This window comes from Martes martes (assembly GCF_963455335.1).
Source record: "Martes martes genome assembly, chromosome: 6".
Lineage (NCBI taxonomy): Eukaryota > Metazoa > Chordata > Mammalia > Carnivora > Mustelidae > Martes > Martes martes.
Window position 1 is genome coordinate 76,137,633 of NC_137893.1, and position 13,044 is coordinate 76,150,676.

Consider the following 13,044-nt stretch of genomic DNA (forward strand, 5'->3'; position numbering starts at 1 on the left):
TGAAGTTCTTAGATTAGGCTGGGCACATGATACACGCTCACTAAAAGCTAGTTTGATTCTATAGTTGCCATACACTATTCCGTAACCAATAGCCACATGGGACAATTTAGATTTAAATTTAAAAAATTAAAATGTTTCATTAGCCACACTTCAAGGGCTCAATAACCACAAATATCATGGAATATTTTCATCACCAGAAAAAGTCCTAGTAGACATCAGTGCTTTAGACTATGATAGTACTATGCTAATGACAGAGTCAGAGAGGTAAAGGATGTGGTTTGTTAGGTAAAAAACGAATTCCAAGTCTCTGCCCTGTCATCACACGAAATGGCAGCCATCAACCTCCTCTTTTAAAAGGCTTAGTCCCTTCTCATGTGGCCTGCGGTCTCATCCTGGGACCCTGAAGCTCAGGCAGGCTGAAATGTAAACCCAGCTGGACTCGACCATGTTCACTGGGAAAGCCTTATGTGCTGATCAAGTCTGTTCTTCAGACAGCTCAGCGAGGGAGAACTTCGATGTGCTCAAGCTTCTACATCCGCTTGCCAATAGGGGGCCTCAATGCCGCCAAGATATGCATTCTTCCTCAATCCTGAAATATGACATGTGAACTCAGTTTGGAAGGTACTAAACAGGAAATCGAAAGAAACATGAGTCTATGTATATCCTATTATAAAATATCAGTTCAAAAAATACAAAATTCATCAGTAGATATTTCCATGTGGACATTCTACTATCATCTCTGTTGAATATACCCTGGAATTCAAGGACATTTTGAAGCAGCATCCAGTCCTCCTTTCTTATCATGTCTTTTTCTGAGCTCTTTCAGGAAGCCTCTACTCTAGTTACTCAGGCTTCCTTTCCAAACCCTGATTATACCATGTTCATTTGCTCTTCTGCACATTTGCTCATGTTGTGTCCCCTGTCTGGAATGGCTGCTCTAATTCCTTCTTCATATATCCAAATCGCTCCATCCATAAATTTCCAGTTCAAGTCTTACCTTCTTGAAGCCATTTATGAATAGTTCTCACATCTCTACTACTAAAGAATGTCTGTAACACATAATACAGAATTTTATTATATGACATACATCCTCTTCCATATTATAACATACATATTCCTCTAACTTGAAAGCATATCTTAATCATCCTTCACAGTTTAAATATATCTTGATTTTTAAGAAATAACATTGCATTGTACTGCACTTTATTATAATGGAGGAGAGAACAATAATTGCTAGACCACTATTCTTGAGAAAGGAAGGTAGGTTCTAGAAGATATTTGAAGGGAGGGGCCTTCCAGAACAGCATGAACAATTCATCAATAGTACATTCAGTTTAATCTGAGGTAGGTGTTAAATATGATGATGAAAGCTCATGGAAGTTTGTGATAGCCCCAGTTCCCTCAGTAAGGCAAGAGCCAAACTGGCCAGGAAGAGGGTAGATGGAGAAAGAGATGGTTGAAATTTGAAGAAAAAAAAAAAAAAACAAGAAAACATGTAAGTCTTCTGAATAAGTAGGAAATAGAATGGACTAGAGAACTGTCAGAGGAGAATAAGAAGGGGAAAGAATGTTCCCTGTAGAGGATAAAAATAGATTTTTTGCTAATGATTGTCTTTTGTGTTTGGGGCAAAAATTGTATCTAATACATTAAAGTATATAAAATAAGATTCCTATAAAGATTCCTATCCCTTCCTATAAAAGGTTTCAGAACTCAAAAACTCTGTCAAATTCTGAATGCCTACAAAAGGCTGCCATAGAGAACATGAGACTTAGAAGATAGAATGAGATAGAATGTTAAGTATCTCTACTATAAAATTTAATTAAAATAAATGTATAACAATGCTGATTTTTATTCATAATAACTGGCTATTTTAAAAGGATGGCTCTGAAAGGGAATTGTTTGTCCCTTATTTAATTTTTATCAGCCCATACTTCTCCCCACCAACCCATTAGTCATCCTGACTTAACTGTGTTTGCCTATGGAGGGGATAAAAGTTGATAGCTCCTAAACACATATTAACGAGTAATTTGAGATTTATAGAAGAAAATAAAAGCGAAACAAAGAAGGGCCACTGTAGGTAATGCTATCATATAGGCAAAATGAAATAATCCATACACAGTGTATATGGATGCATGTATGTGGGTGCATGCAAGAGAACACTGAGTTGTGACTCAATCGTAAAACATTGTTATAAAACCTTTATAAAATAACCAAATACACTTTTGTATGTAATTTGTCTCTTTATGGAAAGGACCTTTTCTATATACTATACTGATGTTTAAAAATTGACAACCTAGAATTGACAATCTAGCAGTAAAAAATTGACAATCTCACAGTAAAAAAATCTAGCCATAAAACATTTTTACAGGTAAAATATGGAATGACTTAGCTATAGATGATGTTCAAATAAGGACAGAATCCCAGTCTCAGGGCACCTGGGTGGCTCCATTTGTTAAGCAACCGCCTTCGGCTCAGGTCATGATCCTGGAGTTCCAGAATTAAGTCCTGCATCAGGCTCCCTGTTCAGCAGGGAGTCTGCTTCTCCCTCTGACCCTCCCCCGTTTCAGGTTCTCTCTCTCCTTCCTTCTCCCTCTCTCAAATAAATTAAAAAAAAAAAAAACTTAAAAAAAAAGAATCCTAGTCTCAAAGATCAATCTAAATGAAAAAGATGTTTTAGTAACAAAATGGAATAGATACAAGGTGCCTATCAGCTGTTACTTGGATAGTACAGAAACTAACTACATGATACTAGCTCTATTTATCTGGATGGAAGTCCAGAGAAGAATGGGGGCAACACTGAAGAGAAAAACAAACTGAAGACAATGATAAAAGGTCCCAAGCCCATTAACCTCCATCTCCATAAGACTTCCAAAGCAAATATCACCTATATGTCTTTTTTTTAATTGAAGCATAGTTGACATATTAGTTTCACATGTACAACGTAGTGATTCAACATTTATATATATTATGCAACGATCACCATGATAAATCTAGCTACCATCTGTCACCAAAGTTGTTATAATATTAACTGTATTCCCCATGTTGTATATTGTAGTATGCTATCTTATTTATAACTGGACGTTTATACCTTTTAATCCCCTCTCCCTGTTTGGCTCTCTCCCTACCCTCCTCTCCTCTGCAACCACCAGATTGTTCTCTGTATCTGTGAGTCTGTTTTAGTTTTGTTTATTCTCTGTATCTGTGAGTCTGTTTTAGTTTTGTTTATTCCTTTGTTTTATTTTTTACATTCCATGCACAAGTGAGATCATATGGTATTTGTCTTTCTCTGTCTGACTTATTTCACTTAGCATAATATCCTCTAGGTGTATCCACGCTATTGCAAATGACAAGATCACCTGCATGTCCTGACTTGGAAGAACAATGTTTACTAAATCATACAGTAATGTATAAGCAAATAGAAGAAAAAGAAAAAAACTGATACAAAGACACGAAACTAAAAATTATTTCAATTCTGTTTCCTGTTATGATTAACAAGGTGAGAAATGAGCCTATACATAGAACCAAATAGAAGGCATCTTTGAAAATCCACATTCTTTAAAAAAAAAAAAAAGAAAATCCACATTCTTGGCTTAGTTAACACTTCTCTCTCCTTCTACCATACAAAGAAGCAGGCTGAATGATTAGAATGGAAAAAAAAGTAACTTTATTAAAACTGTAAGACCATTGTTCTCAGTAAATAATAGATTTATCATTTTGAAATTCTGGATACTTTAGATGATCAAGTTTCCATTAACAGTTTTCCAATAACATTGCTTTGTAACGGGAAATGAAATAACTTATATAATCTTTAAAAATGACATTAAAAATAAATGGTTTGTTGAGATAGCTACTGAAATAAAGACAATGAAGTTTCATCTATTGACAAATAAATGGAGATGCTGCAAAGTCCCTTCTTTCCCAACTATACACAAATATAAAGTTCTTTTTCCAGTAGAATATTTTAATTAAATCCATCCTTCTTGGAATTAGAAATAAATAAAAATGAGATTAACAGATTCCATTATTTTTTTAAAAATCCAATACACTGTGGACATTTTCAGGCCAAGCAGGTATGGCAACATCAATAGCTACATCCCCCAAATGTGAAAGACAGCAATAAAGCAATGCACATGGAGGGCTGTGACAAGTCATCCTAAGTGGCCAGTGATATTGATGAATCAGTATCCTGCATCATGAGAACAACTAGACAATCCAATAATCCAAAGTCAAGTCTTAGATTTCTCTCTCTCAACATCTCTTAACATTGATTAGGCAATCAATTTTGTCTTAAAATGCAATGGCATCTCCTCACAGTTTTGAGTGTTTTTGAGTCATAGGCTATATCCAGGTTAGGATAACACAAGCTGAAGAACTCAGTCCCTGCTATTAGGGAGTATGTAATCAACAGGTCATCTCTTACTTATAGCAAAACTAGGACACTAAGTCATTATCAGAAAATGAGCAGCTTTTTGTTTTAACTTATTACTGTCCAATCTCAAAAATCAATCTGAGATTGTTTTTCTCATCAATTGCTTGAAAACTGATATATAACCTCTGAAATGATAGTCTGATTTTGCTATAAATGTGAAACAAATACAAATGTGTGCAAAAATCTCTTGATTTCCATAGTATACCTAGGGTGTAACACCAGAGGAAAAAATCACAAGAAAAGAGTAATTTAAAAAAATACTTTAGGAAAAACAAGAGTTAGCTAATCTTTAACATTCTGGAACTTCTTTTTGTCTCTTTTTTGAGTATTCTCACTTCTTTTTCAGTAGCTTTCACTCTCAACCATCATAACCATGTTGCCCTAAGAGCCTTCCCAGTTTTGAATCCTCCAAGCTCTGTATTTCCTCCCCTCCCTTCTAGGGGCCCGCCATAGCAGCCTTCTGGCAGGTAGCTGGTCATGCATTCACTGGGCACCTACTATTTTGCCCAGTGGCACAAATGGCCAAGCTACCCACCCCCCCCCCCAAAAAGGAAATCATTTTGAAACAGGTTGCCTGATACTTACTAAAATGGAGCTTAAAGTCATGGGTCCAGTGATATATATACTATAAATCACTTTACTCAGATTCATTTTTTAAAGTTCTATACCTACGGTGAGTACTGTGAAGTGTGTAAACCTGTACCCCTGGGGCTAATAATACAATACATGTTAATAAAAAATTTAAAAAAAAATCCTATTATTTTTTAACACCAGTGTATCAATGTGACATCAGACTCATTTGGAAAGAGAATGAATTATGATACTATGGAAATTTCTTCCATCAAATGTAGAGGCTTACGACTTGAAGAGTCTTATCTAATAGGAATATTCTTATTGATCCATTAAGGTCCAGAAATTGCTTGAAAACATGTTTAAGGATATTTCTGAAAATCTGAAATTATAGGGAATCGCCTTTTTTTTTTCAGAAATACTACAGAATTTTGGAGTGTTATTATCAATTGAAATCTGTACAATTTAATTTGTCCAATTTGCAAATATATGGAGCCACCGGAGCTCATGGTATTATAACACTACAAAATACAATGGAATGTTAGAGGCATGGTAATTAGGTTTGCTTTCCTCTTGCTGAGTTTTATACTGCAACAGATTTTCCTTAAAATTATGGGTTATACAACTTTTCTCTCCGAAGTCAGTCTAATAACATGGATGAACATGAGTCTAAGTTGTGTGAAATACTGATTTATCTACCCAGACTAATCATTTTTAAAATGACATCTTCAAAGTGTCCATTTTACATAGGAAAAAAATTATTATACCACACAATCCCAATTTTATATGAAAAATGATAAATAAAAAAGATTAGAAACATTTCAAATTAAGTAGTTATACGTAGATGTACAATTAAAGGTGACTTTAAGTCATCTTTTTTATACCAACATTTTCCAAATTGATTTCAGTTACTATGAATCACTTTCAAAAACAGAAAAATATATGTTATTTAAAAAAAATTTTGGGAAGAAAATCACGTTTTGATTTAATGGACTAATATGAACATTCAGGCATGGTCATGAATTCTTCAAATGGATAGCACCCTGTAGACATGAATGGAAAAATATTACTCTGAAAAACTCACGGTTAAGATATTTGTGGGGCAATATAATAAGAGATACCTAATGATGCCCATCCATCGTCAGTACCTGTAAATATATCAGAGGGACAAATAAGGCATGATTAGAGGGTGACCCATCTAAAGGTAACCCCCAACTAATTCAACAAGACTTTGAACTTGACACTGATTAAGACCTTAAGTAAACTTAACAGCATGCTACAATCTCAATTTGCTTCCCAGATACACCAACCTCTACCCTTAAGCCAGTCACAGGGAACAAAACTCAATCAATTTCTCCTTTTCTCTCATTCTACCAAACACCACATTAGATTAGTCAATAATCCATTAATCCCATCTCACCCAGACTACACCACAAAATACATTTGAATTATTATAGTTCCTGAAATCTGAATGTGCCTTACATAAACTGTAATTGCAGCACTAATACACTGTTTATCTTCTCTGTTAAAAACTTCCATTACATTGATGGTGTATATAACAATTAATAGCATCTTGGTATCAATGAAATGCAACATGTATATATTTCTATTTGTGTGTATATCTATATATTTAAAACTAGCATCATTTTATTATTTTTGTGTATTTATTCTCCAATATACTGAATAACAAATATCTCCTAATTTATTGACACTTTTTGGACCTCAATAAACATCTTTCCAATACTCTATTTTTTTCCTTAGTAAATTGGAAATCTGTATTTGGGGCAAAATTATACACAAGACTCCAGGAAGAGGTGGATAGTGAAGACATAGAGACAAAGGGAATTTAGGCACATCTATTTCTTTATTAAACACCATCATTTTGTAGAGATTTTAGGAACATTAAATTATGTGTAAATTTATTGATCTCTCTTGGCCTTTACTGTTCTAAGTAAGGAACAGTTTGGGGCTAATCAGTACCTTTAGGGATTGATATAAGTCATCTGTGCCTTAATAGTTCCAAGAGTATCAATGTCTTCATAAAAAAATTCCACCAGTTCATATAACATTTTAAAACAGTAAAGTAGAGATGTTGCAGGAACTCTTCTGTGAGTCTACTGTGTTAGCTACATACACTTTCTAGAAAAAAGGAAGAGAAAGATAACATCATACTTTTCTTACTAAGATTTTATAATAAAAATGTGAATTACTCTCAATAGGTAATTTATCTTTATACATAATTGAGTTAAAAGAAACATGGTTCAAGATCACACTACATATAATTTGAGGCAGCTGTCTTCCAACTGTCATTGCATTTAGCTAAGAAAGGTGTCCAGCTGCTAAGAGTGAGTACTAAAGGTCTTGGTTGCCTTACTTAGCATCTGTGTTACTTTTAGCAAATTAATTAGCCTCTCTGTCCCTCATTTTCATCCTTTGTAGACAAGGGATAAGACAAACCCCTTTAGAGGACTTCTGTGAGGATTAAATGAAATAACCCAGCAAACCATTGCTTGTAAGTATTCAATGAATCTTGGTTATATTACTCTTGATACTATTATTATCCAGCAACGTTATAAAGTAGGCTCAAATATCAGGTAATCAGTGGATACTTTTACCTGAAACAGTAGCAGAAGATACTATTTGCAATGCATATATCTAGAATGTTCATCTTAAAATTATAAATTCTCTGGGGATTTTTAGAATGGTAATGGCAGTGTTTCCCAAATCATGTTCTATGGGAATAATAGTCAGTGGCTAAGTAGCCACAACTGCATGGAACACTAAAACTAAAGGATGACAGTTGCCATTTTTTTTCATTTATTTTTTATTTAATTCCATTATACCTTATATACTGTGCTATATTAATTTCAGGTGTACATTATAGTGATTTGACACTTCCATATTTCACCTAGTGCTCATTACAGCAACTGTACTCCTGAACACCAATCAACTATTTCATCCACTCCCCACCCACCCCCTTTTGGTAACCATCAGTTCTCTATAGTTAGGAGTTGGTTTTTTGGTTTGTCTTTTTTTTTCCTTTGCTTATTTGTTTTGTTTCTTAACTTCTACATATGAGTGAAATCATATGGTGTTGTCTTTCTTTGACTGGCTTATTTCACTTAGTATTATGCTCTGTAGCTCCATCCATGTCATTGCAGATGGCGAGATTTCATTTTTATGGGCGAATAATGGTGTGTGTGTGTGTGTGTATACATTTTTCTTTCACTTCTTCTTTATCCTTTCATCTATCAGTGGACACTTGGGCTGCTTCCATAATTTGACCGCTGTAAATAAAGCTGCAATAAACATAAGGGTGCAAGTATCCCATGAGTTAGTATTTTTGTATTTGGGGGGTAAATACCCAGTAGTGTGATTACTGGGTCATATGGTAGCTCCATTTTTACTTTTTGAGGAAACTCCATGTTCTCTTCAACAGTGATTGTACCAGTTTGCATTCCCATCAACAGTGCAAGAGGGTCCCTTTTATCTCACTGCAGTTTTGACTTGCATTTCTCTGATGGTAAGTGTTGTTGAGCATCTTTTCATGGGGCTGTTTGGCCATCTGTATGTCTTCTGTAGAGATAGGTCTGTTCATGCCTTCTGCCTATTTTTAATTGGGTTATTTGTTTTTTGGGTATTGAGTTGTAGGAGTTCTCTATATATTTTTGATACTAACCCTTTATCAGATATGCCATTTGCAAATATCTTCTCCCATTCAGTAGGTGGCCTTTTATTTTTGTTGACTGTTTCCTTTGTTGTGCAGAAGCTTCTTATTTTGTCCCAATAGCTGATTTTTGCTTTTGTTTCCCTTGCCTCCAGGCATGTATCCACTAAGAAGTTACTACAGCTGATGTCAAAATGGTTACTGTCTGTGCTCTCCTCTAGGATTTTTATGATTTCAAGTTTCATATTCAGGTCTTTAATCTACTTTGAGTTTATTTTTGTGTATGGTGAAAGAAAATGGTCTGGTTTTATCCTTTTGCAAGTAGCTGTCCAGTTTTCCCAGCACCATTTGTTGAAAAGACTGTCTTTTTCCCATTGAATATTTTTCTTGCTTTGTTGTAGATTAATTGACCATATAAATGCAGATTTATTTCTGGATTTTCTATTTTTATTTTGTTCCATTAATCTATGTGTCTATTTTTGTGCCAGTACCATAGTGTTTTTGATTACTACAGCTTTCAGTATAACTTGAAGTCTGGAATTGTGATACCTTCAGTTTTGCTTTTCTTTTTCAAGGTTGCTTTGGCTATTTGCAGTCTTGTGGTTCCATACAAATTTTAGGATCATTTGTTCCAGTTCTGTGAAAAATGCTGTTGGTATTATGATAGGAATTGCATTAAATCTGTAGGTTGCTCTTAGTAATATAGACATTTTAACAATAATTGTTCTTTCAATCCACAAGCATGGAGTGTCTCTCCATTTCTTTGTGTCTTCTTCAATTTCTTTATCAATGTTTTACAGTTTTCAGAGTACAAATTTTTCAGATGGTTTCTATTTGTTTTTGTTGCTGTTGTTGTGAATATCAATTCAAGAAAGGTATAGAGTATACTCCTATCTTGGAAACTAAATCTACACATTAATATATTAAAGGATAATGAGATGCCCACAGCAAAGACACCTGGTTTCTTTGCTTCTTTCAGCATCCTTAATCTTATTTAACCATAAAATTCCTTGATCACAGATATCTAATTAACTTCTTGACTTACACACTCTCTAAGACACTACTCTCTGGAGTCCCAACAACAACCATGTAGGTAACAAACAATGAAGTGGACAAGATACAGAAAGAAAAATAAAGATGTAGACAGGGTATCACTGTGGATTTTTGTTTTGTTTTGTTTTGTTTTGTTTTCTGGGCACTGCAAAAGGAATGCAGTAGGACAAACCGGATTATAATGTTGATAGAGCCCAGCCTGAGCATCAGGGAGAAAAGATATGCTGGTGAGGGCTATGCAAACTGGAGGCCACCTGCCCCACTAACATGGACAGCTCATCGTTTCCATTCAATTCTGCAGGCCCAAGGCAACTAGATCTTGTTCTTTTTCTTTTCCCTAAAATCCTTATGTTCATATAGAGTCACCATATATATATATGTTTTTCATATTAGCATCTCAGATACTTCAATAGCCCATGTTATACAGGGCCAATTAAATACTTCTATATGTTCGATAGAGTCCCCTGGCCAACAATTTGAGACTTCTAGCATATACTTCAGGACCCAAACTATTATCTTTTAATTCATACGAATCATTCAGGTAATAGCTGTCTTTTGCCTCATAACAAGCCTGTGAGGAAAGAATTATTATGGCCAGTTTCCTGATAAGGACGTCAAGTTATAGACAGGTGAGGAAAAATGATCAAGTTAACAGATCTGGCAGGTAGAAGAGCCAGAGCCACCCTGGGCATTCCTGGGTGCATATTATTTACTGGTACACCTTCCATGTCCCACATGTAGATCAACATTCATTCTTATGTAGGATGTGGAATATGGGTGGGAAATATTGCCCCTGTTGCTTCTACTCACTTACCTGCCATTATTCAGAGGCAATGTAACTTTGGTTAACTGACATTTATTTCTCTATAGATCAAGAACTGGCAAAATATGGTTCATGAACCAAATCTGGCTAACTGCCTGATTTGTAAAGCAAGCTTTGAAATAGCTTCACTCATCCATTTACACTTTATCCTGGCTACTCTCATGCCCCTGTGGCAGAACTGAATGGTTAGTGATGGAGGCCATCTGACCCACAAGATCAGAAATATTTACTCTGTCGTGTACAGGATAAGTTTGCCAACTTCTGCTCTAGATATTTCAATCTTTGTACTTAGGTACAAAATCAGACAATCTTAGTCCTTTGTCCTTAGAGATCTCTCTTTACAGACCCACATACAATAAATTTTTACTGAGTTCCATGCTTCCATCACCCACAGGCTCACATTAAATGTAGATAATAAGAAAAACACCTACAATGATTTGTACTGCGTTCGCTGGAGGGGTATTGCTGAGGATGTTAAGCTCATCACAGGGCCTCTATGAAAACAAGAGATCTATAGCTGGAGTACAATAAAAGGTCTTTTTTCTTTTCCTTATGAGAAATTAGCATTAATAGCATAATCACTTCAAATTTTTCAATTTGTTTTCTGTTTCTTTTAAAAGCTGGAAATCTTAAAGCTAAAACTGCAATATGTTAACTTCCTTTGCTGGCACACTTTCCAGCTTACTAATTTACCTTTGGTTTCATTGTAGCTTGCTCATGTTGTCTCCCTTTTCCCTGTTTTCTTTATTCACTTTATACTGTTGCAACGTATACATTATTTTAGCCATATCTCATCTCTTTTTAATGAAGATTGGACAAAAATAAATGAGAGTATCAGTTATATAGAAAAAGACATAAAAGAAAAGCTGCTTGCACCTTCAGCCCCTGTCACAGGAATCTACTCCTATGACTGCATCACACCCTCTCCCTGGGGTTCAGTTTAAACCTCTGGCAAATAAGAAGGAAAAAGAATACTCTGACCTTACAAAGACCTTATCTTTAAAAAAAAAAAAAAACAAAAACTGACTGTAGTTATATACAGGGCTGTATCTTGAGGAGAAAGAAAACCACATTCCCATAGTTAGTTATAATACCTCCTAAAGTATGGGCATCTTGTCCTGATAGTTTTAAGGATTTTTAATACAGAGATCCAGTGACATTTAGGACAGAGTACATACTGGAATAGCAGCTTTTTATGGCAATGCAACATAAAGAGGAAGGGGGGAATGTCAATATAGAATTATAGTGATGTTACTAAAATCAAAACAGAGTAAAACCCAGGCAGATGTTCAGGTCAATTCTCTGTCTTACTGCCAAATAAAATATGCGGGATGGTGCTGACCATTCTTCCCTGCTACTTGCTTCCTGGGCAACCTGAAGTGTTGAGAGAGATGTTGTGAAATGCCTCAGAGAGATGCCCTACAAGGGACTACTTCAACTTTTGCTAAAATATAAGTAATTGGGGGGCATCAGTCAACTGGCTGGCTCAGTCAGTGGAGTGTGGGACTCTTGATCTCAGCGTTATGGATTTGAGCCCCACATCGGGTGCAGAGATTACTTAGAAAAATAAAATCTTTAAAAAAATAAGTAATCAGTATTGCCATACTTCATTCTATAAGCCTCACGATGGCAAATACATTGACATTAGTTTTTCCACTATACCTAACTGGATAATTTTTCTATGAAATGTTTTTCTACCTTAACCAAAACTGAATTTACTTCTAATCCAATATTGGAAAAAAGCAACTGACTCACTCCTCCTGAGTCTCCCACCCTGTATTATAATGGAAAGGTAAAGAATCAGGAAAATAAATAGTTCAAACCCAGAAAGCATTTCATACCTACTCACTGTAAGAAATGAAACAGTGTCATAAGTGATAATTAAGTAGTAGTTACTAATAATATTAAATAGTACTGAGATATTTATCATTTTCTTTTAGTCCTATGTTCAAACATAGGCATATAACTGCTGTGGTTACATGTGGCTGGGCATTGTATGTCCACAATACCCAAACTGTGGAGGGAGCCCAGATGCCCATCAACAGATGAATGGATAAAAAAGATGTGGGGTGTGTGTGTGTGTGTGTGTGTGTGTGTGTGTGTGTTTGCGTGATGGAATATTACTAAGCCATCAAAAGGATAAAATCTTATCATTTACATAGACATGGATGGAACTAGAGGTTATTATGCTGAGTGAAATAAGTCAAGCAGAGAAAGGCAAATATATGGTTTCACTTTTAATGTGGAATATAAGAAACAGCACAGAGGATCATAGGGAAAGGGAGGAAAAACCAAATGAGAAGAAATCAGAGAGGGAGACAAACCATGAGAGACTCTTGACTTTGGAGGGAAAAAATGGGGTAATTGGGTGATGGGCATTAAGGAGGCATATGGTGTGATGAGCACGGGGGGTTATATGCAACTGATGAACAACTGAGCTCTATATCTGAAACTAATGGTGTACTATGTATTGGCTAATTGAATCTAAATTTAAAAAACCAC

The 13,044-nt window shown here is 35.3% G+C and overlaps 1 protein-coding gene across 3 annotated transcripts in view; it reads right to left on the reverse strand.

Annotated features, from left to right (window-relative positions):
- Positions 1 to 13,044, reverse strand: part of NKAIN2 (sodium/potassium transporting ATPase interacting 2) — a gene marked incomplete at both ends in the record, with an annotated part of 994,683 nt that overhangs the window by 664,841 nt on the left and 316,798 nt on the right. The window contains one exon of one of the 3 annotated variants that reach the window (XM_080806155.1): positions 6,084 to 6,134. The exons of the other annotated variants lie outside the window; for them this stretch is intronic. Within the exon in view, the coding sequence (XP_080662281.1) occupies positions 6,084 to 6,134 (51 nt within the window). Of the gene's footprint in view, positions 1 to 6,083; positions 6,135 to 13,044 lie in introns of those variants that run through there. 3 annotated transcript variants of the gene reach the window in all.